The 18,206-nt window shown below is 38.2% G+C and overlaps 1 protein-coding gene across 1 annotated transcript in view; it reads right to left on the reverse strand.

Annotated features, from left to right (window-relative positions):
* Positions 1 to 5,455, reverse strand: part of SLC9C1 (solute carrier family 9 member C1) — a 95,104-nt gene extending 89,649 nt beyond the window's left edge. The window contains exons 1-3 of the mRNA XM_030836838.2: positions 5,311 to 5,455; positions 4,055 to 4,155; positions 1,190 to 1,318 (exon numbers count right to left, since the gene is read on the reverse strand). Of these exons, the coding sequence (XP_030692698.2) occupies positions 1,190 to 1,318; positions 4,055 to 4,155; positions 5,311 to 5,455 (375 nt within the window). The remainder of the gene's footprint in view (positions 1 to 1,189; positions 1,319 to 4,054; positions 4,156 to 5,310) is intronic.
* Between the last annotated feature and the right edge of the window lie 12,751 nt (positions 5,456 to 18,206).

The following is an 18,206-nucleotide window of genomic DNA, read 5'->3' on the forward strand; positions in this document are numbered from 1 at the left end:
AAAAGTTGTCAAGAGAGTAAATCCTAAGTGTTCTCATTACAGAGAAAAATATTTTTTTCTATTTCTTTAATTTTGTATCTGTGAGATGATGGATGTTCACTAAATTTATTATGATAATCATTTCATGATGTATACAAGTCAAATCATGATGTACCCCTTAAACTTATATGGTGCTCTACATTGATTATATCTCAATAAAACTGGAAGAAGAAAAATGATTTTGTAAAAATTGAATGTCCATATGAAAAAAAATGAAACAGAACACCCAACTCACATCATATAAAACAATTAACTCAAATTGGATCTTAGACCTAAATGTGAAATCTAAAACTATTAAACTTCTAGAAGAAAACATAGCAAAAGATCTTAGTGACCTTAGAATAGGCAAATAATTTTTAATAGGACATAAAAACACAAATTCTAAAAGAAAAATTGATGAACTTCATCAAAAGTAAAAATTTTTGGAAAAAAGAAAACTACAGTGGTATCAAAGTGGAGACTTATTTTTGATTGTGAATCTAAGTCATACATGGAAGACAATGACACTGTTATGTAAATCTTGAAGAACCTGCTAAAAACAATATGTAATGGATTTTTTAATCAATTTAATTGAATATAATTTATCTTGCTTAGGAATGACTTTTGAAAATAATGCCTGTAATAGTCACTATGTAAATTTTTTCACCTGGCATCTATTTGAGACTTTAATAATAAGGCTATAGAAATGATTTCCTACTTTTCTCTTTGAATTAATATTCAAAAGAAATATACTATATAGAAATGACAAGTAATGAGAAAGTTAGTCTTTGCACTTGTACCCCATGACCTTGCAAATGACTATCTGTACCAAAAATTACATAATATTTGGACAGAATTTCTAAGGTAAATCAAATGAAATTGAATCATTAAAAAAGAGAAAGTTGGATCAGTACTTACCTCTCTGAGGCATTGATGAGGGATTGACTTCAAAGAAGTCTGAGGGAATTTTCTAGGATAATGGAAATTTCTATATCTTGATAGGTTGATATTTGTCAAAACTCATCAAACTGTACTCTCAAAATGTATGCATACTATTGCATATAAATTATACCTAAATATAGTTGATTTTTAAAACGGTAAAAAAATCTGAACACAGATAACATGTAGTAGTTCATGAGTGAATAATATTATTGAAAATAACACTTCTTACCTGCCAGAATAACTTGTGGAGCAGGTAAACATCCATGTCAAATGCAACATTAAAGAGAATTATTGGTGTAAATATATCAAAAAATAAATGTGGATCCATCCACTGTATGGCATCTGCATAGTTTTGGACCTAATAATATAAAAATGTTATTTTCTCATTTATCTGTTGGTCTATTAGCATGGAATACATGCCAGGCACTCCTATGCCTAGCACAAGATAGAAAGATTAATCACAACATAGTAAGTGCTGAAGTCTTAACTCTTGGATTTTCATAATTTTGCATCAGATCATTACCAACTACAGCAAAAGGTTAATGAACATCTCTATGCTTCTTTTTCTTTTTTTTTTTAAGAATAGATATAGGAAACAGTTTGACAAAAGTACTAAAGGGTATGTAGCAGATTTTCAGGCATACAAGAGAAAGAAAGAGATTTCAGGTAGACGGATCATCATGCACAAAATCCACAAAGGAGTAAACAATCGTATCAATTTCCAGAAACTACGTAATTAGCCATGGATTATACAGAAGATGTGTATGGAAGAATAGCAGGGATAGAGACTGGGAAGGTAATGCAGATTATGAAATAACCAATTAATGGTGTTTATCATAAAATATTTAGTTGATAGTTTTAAATCCTATATGGGCATCTGTAACCAAGCAGGACCCTATGGGGCCTTCCCCAGAGAGATGTCTCCCTTATATCCTCTGCTTTAGGTCCTCTCTGAAGTACCTAGATAATAGTATCTCATGCACATTTCCTGAGTTGTTTTACAGATGCAACCCCCCCCCCCCAGCCGCACCAAATGAAAGAAATTAACACATCCCTTCAGGAGTCTGGCTGGAACCAGGAAATATTTGCAACAATTTTTGATCTTTCTACTTTACCTCACCATCAACCAGTCAGAGAATTGTGCATGAGCTCATCATATACCCTGGGACTCCCTTCCTTTGCCTTGCTTTTAAAAATGCTTTGCTGAAACCCATCGGGGAGTTCAGGCTTTTTGAGCACTAGCTGTCCCATATTCCTTGTACGGCACCTTACAATAAACGCTGCACTTTCCTTCACCACAACCCACTGTCAGTAGATTGGCTTTACTGCCCGTGGGCAAGCAGACCCAGTTTGGTTCGTTAACACATCCATTCAACATTCACTCATTAAGGAAACACTGAGTACCTACTGTGTTAGGCTCTCTCCTTGCATTTGGGAAATGATTCTTCATGGGTCTCTTGTGTTTCTCTGTATGCTATGGATGGGGGCACTGACTGCTTTTCTTCCAGGAATATTTTCTTTCAAGAATATTTGTATGGCTAACAGCTTTGGAAGATAAAGCAAGTGTCTCCCTCCAGAGAAAAAGGCAGGTTTACTATACTGTCCAGTGTTATAAAGATATTATCTCTCTCTGGAGCAAGAGGGCAGATGAGCTCACTGCCCATCATAACATATTCAAGTTCTCTAAGCTCAGATTTCTTCTCCTATAATGCAACCCATTGTGTATGCAGGTTTCACCTTGCCCTCTTTACTTCTCCCTGTGGGGCTCATGGAACAGGGGCAAGAAAATGCGGAGACTCTGGCTTCTGTTATTGCTATGAGTAATAAAGTCCTTTGTTTCTAGCCCAGGAGTCCCGTGTCTTTTGCCAGGACGATGAAACTGTGGCAAGCAAAATTATTAGATTGAAAGTTGAGTAAAATCTTAGACCGTTCACAGTTCTCAACATATGGTCTCTTCCTTTAAAGAGTTGTTGACAAATAGTAAAGTTTATAGAAGTACTTAAAATTGCACTTATGTCAAAAATCAGATGATTATAAAACCTGTTCATGACAAATGAAGGAGTAATCTGCTTCTGGTTCTGGCATGGATACATGGTTTCCATTATGGTTTTTAACATCACTGGTTAAATTTGTTTGGGAAAGTCAATCATTTTCACACACGTTCGTGTTTATATACTGATTAACTAGGGCAAGTGTTGGCAAACTATGGGCCCTGGGAACAAATCTGGCTCAATGCCTGTTTTCATAAATAAAGTATTATTGGAATACAGCCATACCAATTTACTTATGTATTGTCTATGGCTGCTTTTAAACTACAATGGCAGAGTTGAGTAGTTGTGACAGAGATCATATGGCCTTCATAGTCTAAAATATGTACTATATGGCCTTTTACAGAAAACACTTTGCCGCCAACCCCTGGGCTAGAGGACTATTTAATGTGTCAATAATGCATTCTATATTCCTTGTAGTAAGCATATTGTCTCTCCTTTACCTGACTCCGGCTGTTCCCAACTATTTAGTAATACTGTATATGCCTTGACTATATACTTTGTCTTGTTCCTCACTTCCAGCTCCATGTAAGAGGCTCAGTGTATGTTTCTTGAAATATTCTAAGGCAGGTGCACTTAGAGAGTAGCCTCTATTCTAATGGGAACACTATGAAACATTCCCAAGGCAATAGATTTGTTCAATGTCAGAATTCTCTTGCCACTAGAGTCCTGTATCAGTAGCTCAAAGTCTCTCTGGGCTTCTATCTTGTTTACCAATTTCTTGTCTAAGGTTTTGAATTATGATTAAATACTCAGCTACTCACATTCTTAGCAGCTGTACATGTACTCATTCTGAATTGCCTACCTAGTTTCAGACCTAGGCTCTGTTTTGACTATGTTACCTGGATTTCAGCTCTTTCATGCCTGGTTCCTTCTTCTACACAGCTGATATGATGTTATCCACATCATAAGCCTCTATCAACTGGCACAGCAGTGAAGAAATATGTTTACAAATTTTCTTAAGCCATCTTTGTATTTATATGAATCTTAGATATAGTCAGATATATAAAATATTTACTATATTTACTCATATTTACTATACACACCTGGTCAGATGTAAAACTGAACATTTCAAAACTGCATCCAAATAAAAATAATATCACAGGGAGAGGAATTGGAAAGTCTTTCAAGTGTAGGTTCAAAAATGCTGCAAAAAAATATGTCTATTGAAAGGCAGTGAAATACCACATTTATAGAACTTTAATTGGACATGACTTCTTAATACTGAGGACAATGAAATACTGCACCACTCCTTACTTGCTATATTCCTGTAACTGAAACCCTCCCTCACACTTAAGCATATAGAATCAGTATAATTGGTCATCCACTAAATTCATGCTTTACTTCTTTTACAAAGTCTATCATTTTCTTAGAATCTTTATTAAATATTGCTAGTAATCGTTCGTTCTTGTGTTCCTACTAAAATATTTACAGCAGTTTATGTACATGCTATAAATCAGATATTCATTTCTTTAGCAATCCTGCAATGAGGGATTAATAAATTACTAACCTTAAATGAAATATCCTGGCTGATTCCCAAGATAGCAATGAGGAATTAGTATAATAATTTAATAATGAGAAAAACTAGCTACCTATTACTAATTACCTACTACCCATTAGAAAGCCTATAAAATGAATATTTAACTTTGTTTATAATTTTTTTCAAGGTGCAATAAGTAGTATCACAGCATTTCCTTCAGTTTAATGTTTCTAATTCTTTGTAATACAATTCCTAATCAGGTCAAAAGCACATGCAAAAAATGTGCTTTCTTTTGATTTCTACAGTGTTCTTTTCTTCTCATAAAAGCTGGGCATAATTTACCATTTGGACAAAACCTAAGGGAACACCTACCAAGGGGTTAAAAAGTAACTGAATCATTCAGAAGACCTATCACTTTGAAAATTCTTTTTCCAAGTGAAGAAATCTGTGGGACACCTAATTTTAAAATATGAATGAAACTCTAGTTTATGATGATGCAGGTAACAATAAAATCCCTAACCTTTGATTTTCTGCTTATCTGGTTCAATTCTCCACATCACTTAAATCTAACCATGACCTAGCAAGTAAGAAGGTATGAATACTCTGAACTCAATAGAGGTGAAGAATGTGGATCAGATCTACATGGTCTCTCCTCAGGGGCAGATTACCGTTGGATTCATTTGATTGAAAATCTTGGTATAGAGGTATGAATTTAGAAAAAAAAATCTAATTTCCTATTATTGCTACTTTTCTTAATTCTCTATGGTGACATTTACAAAATACAAGCACAAAACACACTTAAATAAAAAGAATTACACCTACCTCCAATTGTACAGATCAAAGACAATATTAGAATGATATCAGGGAGGTCCTGAGAAGTTTTCGTGAATGTTGTCCTAAAAATATCCAGCCATATGTTGGTAAATCCTTTGTTAAGAAAAGTGAAATTAGAAACAGGGCCACTCATCCTGTGGTTTCTCATAGGCCGTCTGAATCCAACTCTTAGGACTCTGCAAAACTCACCTAGGACCAAAAGAACATAAGATTTTCCTTCTTGGTGGCCTTCTACAGCTTTTCTTAAAAAATAAATAAAAAGCCTATATTTCTCTTTAGTTATTTCTAGTGATTTCTTAAGGTGTGCCCAAATTAGGGATGCCTCCCTCTTCTATGATGTTTTCAATTTAGATGATAGAAGAATTACAACCCCAAGTGATAGAGACGAGCCAGTGTCATCCTGTGTTCTTATGATGCCAAGCGCTACTCAGCTATTTTCGTCCTGTATCTATCCAGCTGAAAAGAGGATTTTTCATCTAACCAGTCACCAGGACCACAAGCTGGTGCAGGTTACTTAGTTCTGAGGATGGACAACCAGGGTTCTGCTCTCAGCTTATCTGAGCCTCTGGAAGCATGTTCCGGCAGCTATTCCAAAGTAAGAAGTGGTGGTGGTGAGAATATTCTGATCTCTTTTGTTGTTCTATCCAGACAGAAATGAATAGACTATGATGATGTTTAATAACAGCCTTCTTTTATCTCCTCTGAGACATTGATAGGCCATGTTTTCTCTAACTTTTAAATATTTTTATAGCAACCAAGGACCTAAGAAAAATATTGAAAACAAGATGATTTAAAACAAGGGAGTTGTTACATGTTTCTATTGTTACTTCTTGGAAAAGGAACAAAGGCCATGGTGTGTCTTGGTTTGAAGAAATAGGTAATAGCTGCAGTCTGCCAATCCCACTTGTTTCCCATGGTGAGGAAAGTTTTACGTCGGGGTCTTAAACTTCATGCAGGGAACTCTTCCAATTCTCTCATAGTATTAGCTTAACCTTTTCTCATGTCTATTAGCATCTCATCTGGCTGCCCCGCTAAGCAATCACTTATTACTAAACTTCCTCTCACAATCCAGCAATGTCTTTTTCAGTTTCATATTTCACATACATATGTTTTATAATATGCTCTTTACTGACTATAAAAACAACCTTTTGAAAGAAAATTAAATGAGTACATGCTTATTGTGAATATTTTTGAAATAAATATGTAAAGAAGCATTTCAAAAACAAAAAAAATATGCACAGTCATGTCATCTAGTGGCTTTTATATATTTTATTTATATAGTTCTGTTCATCCTTATATAATTATACCTTCTACTTCTTTCCACATGGTATTGTAACACCAGCATCAAAGGGCCTTGTGAACACTGTTTACAAACGTTGTACCATATTAGCACCAATGTAAAAGTGTCGATTCTCTGGTCAGATTGCGACTCTCTGCACGCAAAGATCTGATGGGCTGCTGCTTGCAGGGTAAAAGACTCTGAGCAACTTGCTGTTGGCCTCAGTTTTCTGATCTGTATAGTTTCCCAGTCTATGTAATTCCTCTCCCTGTATTTATAATTTTATTTGAAATCACCTGGGGAGCTATAACGATACTATTGCCTGAGTCTTATCCTCAGCGATTCCTATTTAAATCAGTCTAGGTGGCAGCTTGGGCTCCCCAGGCAATTTTAATGTGTAGCCAATGGTAGTAACCACTGTGATTCACCCAATTCAAAGGCAACATTGCTCAGTTTTCAGTCTCAAAGCCAGCTTATTTTCAATATTCTTGAGTCAGATATTTTGAGAAAGGGTATCAATGCCCTTCTGGTGAAGACCCCAGAAACACAACTGTAGTTGACAAGTTTGGTTTATAATGTGTCTCAGTGAGGGAGGTCATTCACCCTGGGGAACTGTTGGGAGGTTCAGTAAAAGGATGTTAGAAAGAACTAATTGTGGATCTGGGTAATTTTGGAGAAGGTCTAAGGAAGTGAAAGTTTACTATAACTTGGGTGCTGTCAGAAAGCTAGGACAGGGCTTCCCTGGTGGCGCAGTGGTTGGGAGTCCGCCTGCCGATGCAGGGGATACGGGTTCGTGCCCCGGTCCGGGAAGATCCCACGTGCCGCGGAGCGGCTGGGCCCGTGAGCCATGGCCGCTGAGTCTGCGCGTCCATAGCCTGTGCTCCGCAACGGGAGAGGCCACAACAGTGAGAAGCCGCATACCGCAAAAAAAAAAAAGCAAGGACAATTCTGTGATTGGGTATCTCAATAAATCTTATGTATAGAGAAAGTAGACTAGAATGGGGATAAAGCTGTGATGAGTACAGAAGCAGCAGCCACTCATTTTAGATGAGGGAGGGGATGTTTGGTACTGTATGGGTTGCATGGTGACTTCTTTTTGTCCAACTTTATTTACGGTCTCCTAGTGAACTCATCTGATTTTGATGTTCTGTGAGATTATATGTCCGGTAGGAGAACAGCATGGACTAGCTGTGAGCATCAGACCAGCTTGTAGTAATACTAGGTGACACCTAGCTCTGGGTGTCAGACCAGTTCCCTGATGTTTGGGGCTGCTTATTTTTGATTTGTTTCATTTTTCCTCAAAGGATTTCTAAATTCCTTAACCTCACTTTAACATGTTAAGAACTGAAAGTAGACCAAGGTACCTTGATAGTAATTTAAGTGATAGAGGAGAGCAAGCTCAGTTATCCCTCTAAGACAGAGATTTTCAACCTTGACTGCATATTGGAATCAGAGAGTTTTAAAAATACAGATACCTGGGTGGTACCACAGAGGTTAATTTAATTGGTCTAAGGTGCAACCTGAGTATTGGAACCTAAAAACTTCCCAGTGATTCTAATAATCAGCCATTATTTAGAAGCACTGCTCTAGGAGAAATCTGTGCCATTAGGGAAGAACATTGTGATAGACTGATGGTATTTGCTCCCAGCATCAAACTATTTAGGAAAACATTGTCAATTTCACCTATTAATTTTCTCACTGTTACTCCTGGACTAAATATTCTGGAGCAAATGGGTTTGACCAAAAAAGGAAAACTATTTTCTGCATCATAGTTATACATTCCTATAGGCTCTCAGAATTTAATACAGTTAAGGAAATTATTGTTTTCCAAACTAAAAGCAGGGACACATGTTCCCATAAGCATTTTCTCATTTCTAAAATTGTTTATTTGAAACCTTAATAGCCATGACTCAAAAAGACACATGTACCCCAATGTTCATTGTGGCCCTATTTACAATAGCCAGGTCATGGAAGCAACCTAAATGCCCATTGACATATGAATTGATAAAGAAGATGTGGTACATACATATAATGGAATATTACTCAGCCATAAAAAGGAATGAAATGGGGTCATTTGTAGAGATGTGGATGGACCTAGAGGCTGTCATACAGAGTGAAGTAAGTCAGAAAGAGAAAAACAAATATCATATATTATTAACGCATATATGTGGAATCTAGGAAAACGGTACAGATGAACCTGTTTGCAAGGCAGAAATAGAGACACAGGCATAGAGAACAAATGTATGGACACCAAAAGGGGAAAGGGGGTGTGGGATGAATTGGGAGATTGGGATTGACATATATACACTAATATGTAAAAAATAGATTACTAATGAGAACCTACTGTATAGCACAGGGAACTCCACTTCACTGTACAGTAGAATCTAACACAGCATTGTAAAACAACTATACCCCAATAAAAAAATAAATTAAAAAAGAAAACCTTAATAAGTGTTTATACATTCAATCCTAATAAATCTCTTTCATAAAAGAATAAAATTACTGCAAATCTTAATTATTCTTGAACTTTAGGGACATATATGATCAAGTTCAACAGAATTTCCCTGTTTGGCTGTAAATACTCAATTTGGCTTCTTCAACCTCTACTCCAAATTCTCCTAACAAACCTTTCCCCTGACCAAAATGATCTCATGTTAAGTTAGCATGTAAATGCTAATATCATTCTAGTTTGATACTTTAAAGGATATGGGTAAAGAAGTAGCAGTTTAGATTAAACAGATTTTCAATGTAATTAAAACTCCTCTTCAGCTTAAATTGACTTTTGACAATTTTGAATAAGTTTGTGAGTTAATGCCTCATTAGGTAAAAAATATTGATTTGCCTTGAAATTGCCACATAGGTTTCCTATAGTAACTTATCAATAAATTAAATAATGCCTCAAATCTCTTTCTGTGTGGAGTTAATAACTGTCCTCTCAAAAATGGCATATGGATTTGTCCTGAACATCACTTAGCCTTGAGAAATTCTCTCTCATGGAGTGGAAATCGTACTGATTCACTCTGTACTTGAAAATGGGAAATCTTTCTTCCTTTTAATCACCACATTTTGCAGGAATTTGGTGACAAAATTATCCTGAAAAGAGAGCTGTGGGATCCCAGTAATCTTCATTAGCTGTAAAGCTCTCATTGATTTATGGCAGATACAGAACTGGGGTTGGATTGTCTCTTCAGAAGACTCTCCACACAATACAGCGGGGCCTTACTCACAGACTCCGAAGGTGGGCAGTCTGTTGCCCTCCTAAGGCTTCTTCACTCAGAACGAGCCCCTCCTCCCTCTCAGCTCTGCTGCATACACCTGAGGAGATTCACCACGGCATCAGTGTGCTTTCCTCTTGGTGCTCATAAGGCAAAAGGGAACAATCACCAGGCAGGTGAACCACAGTCTGGAAAGTTGATATGGGAAGTGTAATGGAGGAGGGGCAGGGGCTAAGGGACAGAAATTCACACTGAAAGGCTGGTTGATCTTCGGAAAAGTGTTTGATTGGCTGCCATAGGAAAGTTGGAAACTACAAGAGGGAGTGGCTGGCTGAATCTGTAGCTGGAATACTGTGGGAGCATTTGTTCTTCTTTGCGGAAGAAAGTACCCAAGGAGAACGGCAACTTCCTGAAGGGGAAGCCAAGGGAGGACTCACCATCTAGAGCCTCAGGAGGAGTATCGTGTGGTATGTAGGTGAGAAGTGGAGGCTACCTAATCCGTTCACCCTAGAACAGCCGCAACTAACTGCTATCTCACTGACAGTTACTTGCTGTAAGCCCCGCCCCTGGTCTGAACCCATTGGCTTCAGCTTCACAACCCCTGACTTGATTGGCTGATGAAATACAGTCCTAGAAGGTGCTACACGGCATCATTGCCCCTGCACATCTACGGCAACCCTTGAAGCCTTAAGGACGTTTAAATAAATAAATAAATAAATAAACAAGGATGAAAAGGAACCTCCAGAAATTGTATTGCTCTATTAATTTAAAACTTAGGAACAGTGGATTTCTGGCAAAGAGCCAATAGACACTGTTTTCCCAGAATTCTGGTGGGAATGAGACTCCTACATAAGATAGAGTGATAGAGATTTTGAAATATGAGGATGCAGGTTGCTGGGTTAGGAAACAAAAAAGAGACAGAGGGAGACAATGGCTATTCTAACCATGTAGGAGAATGTAATCAAGACAGGCAAGATAGATTGTATCTTCTGAGTCCTTTATCTAGGGAAATTTTTTGGAATAATGATAGACTCATTTCTTTTTTCTAAACATAATGTGAAAAGGATATTTTCATTGAAATTACTTAGTGATACTACCATAGAGCCAATTTTCATGTTCCCACTCTCATCATAAAATGTTTGGGAAGGAATTCTATAATGATTTTGAAATCTAGGTTCTTATTTGGCTCTATGCTCTAGAGGTGCTCCCTATTTTGCCTATATGGGTCCTTCTGGCCTCTGGTTTGGGTGGTTGCCATGCCTTGCCTTGCAAGGAGGCTCCCAGCCACTGGAAGACAGGCTCAGGTCACCTGCTGGCCACATGGCCTCAGGAGGTCCTGGTGTAGTTCTGGTCTACTGGTGGGCAGAGATGTGTGCTGCAGTGGGTGAATGTGGGGCTGGCAGCCTCAGATCTAGAGTTGGCTTGCTGGTGGGTAGGACTGGTTTTTGACATGGCTCGCTGTTGGGTTTGGGCTGTCCCAAAGCTGGTGTTGGCCCACTGGTGAGTGGGGTAGATCCCATGGTGGCTGGCTGAGGTGTCCAAGTTGTTTCAGATCTGGTATTTACCTTCCGTTCAGTGATAGTGCCAGAGGACCCCTGGGTCCAGGGTCCTCTGGTGGACAGGGCCAGGTCCTGAGGCAGGTGCGGGCTGTGCGGTATTAAGGCAGCAAGCCTACTGGTGGGTACAGCTGTGTCTCCACTCAGCTCATTGCTTGTCCTAAGGCGTCCCAGCCCACAGGCTGATGGATGGGGCTGAGTCCTGGCACTTATAAGCTAGAGGCAGGACTCCAAAATGGGTCATGCCAGCACCCGGGCCACATGGCAGAATGAGCTCCCCAAATGGCTGCCACCAGTGTCTATGTCCCTGGGGCAAGCCCCCTGCTGCCTTCTGCCTCTCCAGGAGGCTCTCCAAGATCAGCATGTTGCTCTGATCCAGGCTTCTTTCAAATGACTGCTTCTGCCCTGGTTCCCGAAGCATGTGAGATTCTGTGTGTGCCCTTTATCTCCTATAGCCCTCTGGCTCTCCTGAAAGCAAGCCCTGCCTGCCTTCAAAGCCAAATGTTCTGGAGGAACCATCTTCCTGGTGCAGTACCTCCAGGCTGGGGAGCCCAATTTGGGTCTCGAACCCCTTGCTTCTTTGGGAGAACCTCTGCAATTGTAATTATCCTCACATTTGTGGGTTACCCACCCAGGGGTACCACATTGACTGTACCACATTTCCACCTCTCCTATACGTCTCATTGTGGCTCCTTCTTTATATCTTTAGTTGTGCAAGATATTTTCTGCTAGTCTTCCAGTTTTTTCTCATCAATAATTTATGTGTGAATAATTGTAATTTTGGTGTACCCATGAGAGAAGGTGAGCTCAGGGTCTTCATAGTCCTCCATCTTGGCCACTCCTCTTAGCACTTTTTCATCTTAATTGGGGTATCGTTGTTTTACAATGTTGTGTTAGTTTCTACTGTACAACAAATTGAAGTAGGGTTCCCTGTGCTCTAACAGCAGGTTCTCAGTAGTTATCTATTTTATACATATTGGTGTATATATGTCAATCCCAATCTCCCAATTCATCCCACCCCTGGCTTTCCCCCCTTGGTGTCCATATGTTTGTTCTCTACATCTGTGTCTCTATTTCTGCCTTGCAAAGGTTTTTGATAAAAATTAGCTGTTAATGTTATTGAAAATCCTTTTCTACTTTCAAGTTTGTCTTTGATTATGTTTGATTATGATGTGCCTTGGTGTGGATCTTTTTTTTTTTTGGCTGTGTTGGATCTTCATTTCTGGGCAAGGGCTTTCTCTAGTTGTGGCAAGAGAGGGCCACTCTTCATTGCGGTGCATGGACTTCTCACTATCGCGGCCTCTCTTATTGCGGAGCACAGACTCCAGACACGCAGGCTCAGTAGTTGTGGCTCACGGGCACAGTTGCTCTGCGGCATGTGGGATCTTCCCAGACTAGGGCTCCCCTGATTAGCAGGCTGATTCTCAACCACTGCGCCACCAGGGAAGCCCCGGTGTGGATCTTTCTGTATTTATTCTACAGAATAAATGTTCTTGGATATGTAGACTAATGATATTTTTAATCAAATCTGGAAAGTTTTCGGGTATTGTAAAAAATTTATTTATTTTATTTATTTATTTTTGGCTGCATTGGGTCTTCATTGCTGTGCGCAGGCTTTCTCTAGTTGAGGCGAGCGGGGGCTACTCTTCGTTGCGGTGCACAGGTTTCTCATTGCGGTGGCTGCTCTTGCTGCGGAGCATGGACTATAGGCACGCAGCTTCAGTAGTTGTGGTGCACAGGCTTAGTTGCTCCGTGGCAAGTGGGATCTTCCCGGACCAGGGCTTGAACCCGTGTTCCCTGCATTGGCAGGCAGATTCTTAACCACTGAGCCACCAGGGAAGTCCCATCTTTTCATCTTTTGTAACTGCATTTCCATAGCTTCCTTGTCAACAGGGCTCTTCTAACCATGTTCAGTAATTAATGTGCTTTGACCCAGTTTTCAGAAATTCAAGAAAGTACAGTTTCTTGCCCTCATTACATAGCCTTAAATAGTTTTTATAGAAATAGAGAAGAGCTCTTGGCTTATCTGCCAACTGGAGTTTCCATCTCTTCCTGCAGAAGATATCTACTGTAGGTGCTTAGTATTCAGATAGTAATGCTTCAAATCCTAGACTTTATGATGAGAGTGAAATATTTTCTTTCTCCAAAATACACATTGAGAAGGCAAGTCATTAGTTACAGATCATTTTAGAAATAAGACTAGAGTACCTCTGCATATCTTTTGCAGAAAGCACAATCTAATGACTTTTCCAGAATCTTATTTGATGGGACAGCTTGCAGTAGAACTTAGGGTATCTTAATTCCCAGTCTTATATTTTGACAGTTTTCATAAAATTGCTATGTTCAGAGTTGGTGAGAACATTAAGTAAGTCATGTTAGTCAGCCCACTTATCCTATTTTATTAAGATATCTTTAACTTATCCTATTTTATTAAGATATCTTTAAAGATATCTTTTATTAAGATATCTATACTTTTGGTTTTTATAAACTCAGGAAAACGATGAGAAGATTAAAGTATCTCCATAAGTTGTCACATTCATCCAAGAAACAAAAAGCATCACTAGCCTTCAGTGATGTTGAATCATAAATTTTGAATGAGTGAAGGAGACATCACGTCTTTTGGAAATATAACAGTTTTTGTACATAGCCAACTACAGGAGTATTGGAATGAGTAGTCTAGTAAGCAGTCCAGATGGGCTAAACATAACCTCATTTAGGAAATCTCATCAATCTCTGAATTAACCTCTGGGCTAATCTAAATAAAGCACAAAATGAAGGCTAGCACCAAATGAGATGGTTGTAAAACATAACACACTCAGACCACCAAAAACTACCCTCTTCTGTCATTTTCAGCCTCTCCAGGCTACACAACCTGGTTCAAGTAGAGTTCAAAACTCAGTGCTGTAGGGAAACTAGCAATTTCCCTGGTGACTCTGGTGGTCATGCTACCAGGCCACAGGATCTATCCTATGGTCTTAGAATGCTTTCACATGTGATTGATAGCTTGCTTGTTATACAACTTTAGTTTAATCATCCTTCTGCCCTCAGAACTTCTAGAGTATTTCTCCATTACCCTGACTATCTATTATTATTAATAAGAAGCCAAATGTCAATCTGATAATTGTAATAGTAAATATTACTTCTCAGTGGTAACATTGTATCTTCTCTTTATTATTAGAGTTTTGAAACTTCCTGGTGCTATTTTTAGTTGTCTTGTTTTTAATCCTTTAATGTGATGGGCATTTGGTGAGTTCATTCAATCTAGAGACTCAAATCCTTCAACTCTGACTATCTTCTCATTTCTTTGAGACTTTTCCCTTTGTTCATCTAACATACTCTTTTGATAAACTTTGATTAAGTGGTCACTAAAGTATTTAGATTGGATTTTATTTTATTTTTTCTTTAATATTCACATTTCTTTTTCTTTTTTTCAGACTATCTGAGTTTCTAAAATTTGTCTTCAAACTCTTTCATTAAATGTTTCCTTCTTTTGATAATCAGGTTTATAATTTTGAATTGCTTTTACAATTTAAAATTAATTTTACAATTTAAAATTGCTTTAATTCATACCCTTATCTTCTTATTTTAAGGAAAAAATATCCCCTCAAATCTATCTAGGAATAATAATTTAGAGGTGCTATAATTATCTTTAATTATCTTCACCAGTCCCTGCCTCACCTCCGCTACCATCATTTTAATTTTATATTTCTTTTACTCAGTATTTTTCACTTTGATTACAGGCTTTCTTCAAAGTCTAGTGAGCCTTCACTGGGAGTTTAAAGAATCCTTATTTGGTTTATTGCATCTTGTGAAGAGACAAACTTTTTTTTGTAGAGAGTAGGTAGCAATTAGCCAGGAGAGTCTAAAAGCTGGAATGCAGAGGCCTTTACTCTGGTGCTCTGACCCCCTCTACCCTGGTTATTTTGTATGTTTAATAAATTACTTGAACTACCACCTCATGTTTTTTGCCTGAGTGGTTGGCAAAAGCACTTGGCTGTCCAAAGTTGTGCTTTGGGTTATGGAAGTGGATGCTTATTTATTTATTTATTGAATTTTATTTTATTTATTCATTTTTTAAATACAGCAGGTTCTTATTAGTTACCTATTTTATATGTATTAATGTATACATGTCAATCCCAATCTTCCAATTCATCCCACCACCACTACCTGCTCCCCCCCAGTGGTGTCCATATGTTTGTTCCCTACAACTGTGTCTCTATTTCTGCCTTGCAAACCGGTTCATCTGTACCATTTTTCTAGATTCCACATATATATGTTAATATAAGATATTTGTTTTTCTCTTTCTGACCTACTTCAGTCTGTATGACAGTTTCTATGTCCATGGAAGTGGATGCTTTTGACTCTTTTATTCTGTGATTCAGAATATTCCTTCCTTTGTTGTCTGAATCCTGAGCCTCTCCAGGTTCTGCAGGGCTCTCTCTGCAGAAATAGTCTGCTTTGTACATAAATGAACCTTCAGCTTCTTTCATCCAGCACCTTCATAGGCCATTCTTCTAACCTTTTTACACCTTTCATAAGTTTGTTTAAACTTCTTGCTAATGAAGGTCTCTCTTCTGTCTACTTGTTATTTTTCATTTAATCATTTTATTTTTGTTACTGTTACTTTAATGGAGTTTCAGGAAAGAATAGAGGTAAGTATTTCTGTTACATGTATCTCTTTTTTTTTTTTTTTGCGATACGCGGGCCTCTCACTGTTGTGGCCTCTCCCGTTGCGGAGCACAGGCTCCGGACGCACAGCCTCAGCGGCCATGGCTCACGGGCCCAGCCACTCCGTGGCATGTGGGATCTTCTCGGACCGGGGCACAGACCCGTGTCCCCTGCATCGGCAGGTGGACTCTCAACCACTGCGCCACCAGGGAAGCCCACATGTATCTCTTAAAACGAAAGTTAATCAGCTTTTTTCCCCTGGTAAGTTTCCCCAAATCATGAGATTGAATTATGGCAATTGAATAGTATATGTGGGTCCTCTCAATCTATTGGGTAGATTATTATGGTTAATTTCACTTATCACTGAGATACAAACGTCTGTAAAGAAGTAACATCAATTCAAAAGAGGATTCTTCCTTGCTTAGCTTCATAACAAGTATTTGGGATATAAATCCCTGATTTTGCTGAAATCTTATATAGAGCTCCCTCCCTCCTCCCTTTTTCTGTTGCCATTGACTTCACGGCTGTGTTCACATTTTTGTGCCAAATTCTTCCCATTCAACTTCCTCCACACATTTTGAATGAGCTATGTAATATCTCGTTGAAAAAGAACATAGTTAAAAGTAGAAACTGAGGCAAAGTGATACCTGAACAGTCAAAAATAAATAGCACAAAGTTTTTCAGTTAAATATGGACTTTCTAATAGTATCTCAGGGAAGAAGTAATTGCTAACAAGAATTTATCTTTTTCTTCAATGATAATGGAAAATTAAAGCAGCAAATTAAAAAGGAAAAAGAGGTTACAGTGAGCAGACAAATGACATCAATCTGACAATCAGAAAGAGGACAAAAACAACCATTCATGAGAAGACCTAAGAATACAAAATGCACAGTAGTTCATGCCACTTAATATAAGTGCAAATTTCCTTAAGGTCCATCCACAAGGTATAGGTTCACTTTTATGTTACACCTAAGAACTATCATTGATAATCATAATGATGGCCATTTTTTGAATTGAAGTTGCAATGTAAAATATAAATTATATTCAGAAGACTATGTAGAAAGAAGTGACATTTATAGTACAATTTAAGTACACTGTGGTCATAATACCTGCTGTAAAAAGTGTTAATATTAAAAAAATTTTTTTTGAATTTTATTTTATTTATTTTTTTCTACAGAAGGTTCTTCTTTGGAGAAATGTCTCTTTAGGTCTTCTGCCCATTTTTTGATTGGGTTTTTGTTTTTATAATATTGAGATGCATGAGCTGTTTATATATTTTGGACATTAATCCTTTGTCTGTTGATTCGTTGGCAAATATTTTCTCCCATTCTGAGGGTTGTCTTTTCGTCTAGTTTGTAGTTTCCTTTGTTTTGCAAAAGCTTTTAAGTTTCATTTGGTCCCATTTGTTTATTTTTATTTCCGTTACTCAGGGAGGTGGATCAAAAAAGATTTTGCTGTGATTTATGTCAAACAGTGTTCTTCCTATGTTTTCCTCTAAGAGGGTTTTTTTTTTTTTTTTTTTTTTTGCGATACACGGGCCTCTCACTGTTGTGGCCTCTCCTGTTGTGGAGCACAGGCTCCAGACGTGCAGGTTCAGCGGCCATGGCTCACGGGCCCAGCCGCTCAGCGGCATGTGAGATCTTCCCGGACCAGGGCACGAACCCGTGTCCCCTGCATCGGCAGGTGGACTCTCAACCACTGTGCCACCAGGGAAGCCCCTCCAATAAGAGTTTTATAGTGTCTGGTCTTACATTTCAGTCTCTAATCAATTTTGAATTTATTTTTGTGTATGGTGTTAGGGAGTGTTCTCATTTCATTCTTTTACATGTAGCTGTCCAGTTTTCCCAGCAACACTTATTGAAGAGACTGTCTTTTCTCCACTGATATCTTTGCCTCCTTTTTCATAGATTAGTTGTCCATAGGTACGTGGGTTTACCTCTGGGCTTTCTATCCTGTTCCATTAATCTATATTTCTGTTTTGTGCCAGTACCATATTGTCTTGATTACTGTAGCTTTGTATTATAGTCTGAAGCCAGGGAGTCTGATTCCTCCAGCTCCATTTTTTCCCTCAAGTCTGCTTTGTTTATTTGGGGTCTTTTGTGTCTCCATACAAATTTTAAGATTTTTTGTTCTACTTCTGTATTAAATGCCATTGGTAATTTGATA

Source organism: Globicephala melas, chromosome 4, assembly GCF_963455315.2.
Source record: "Globicephala melas chromosome 4, mGloMel1.2, whole genome shotgun sequence".
Classification (NCBI taxonomy): Eukaryota; Metazoa; Chordata; class Mammalia; order Artiodactyla; family Delphinidae; genus Globicephala; species Globicephala melas.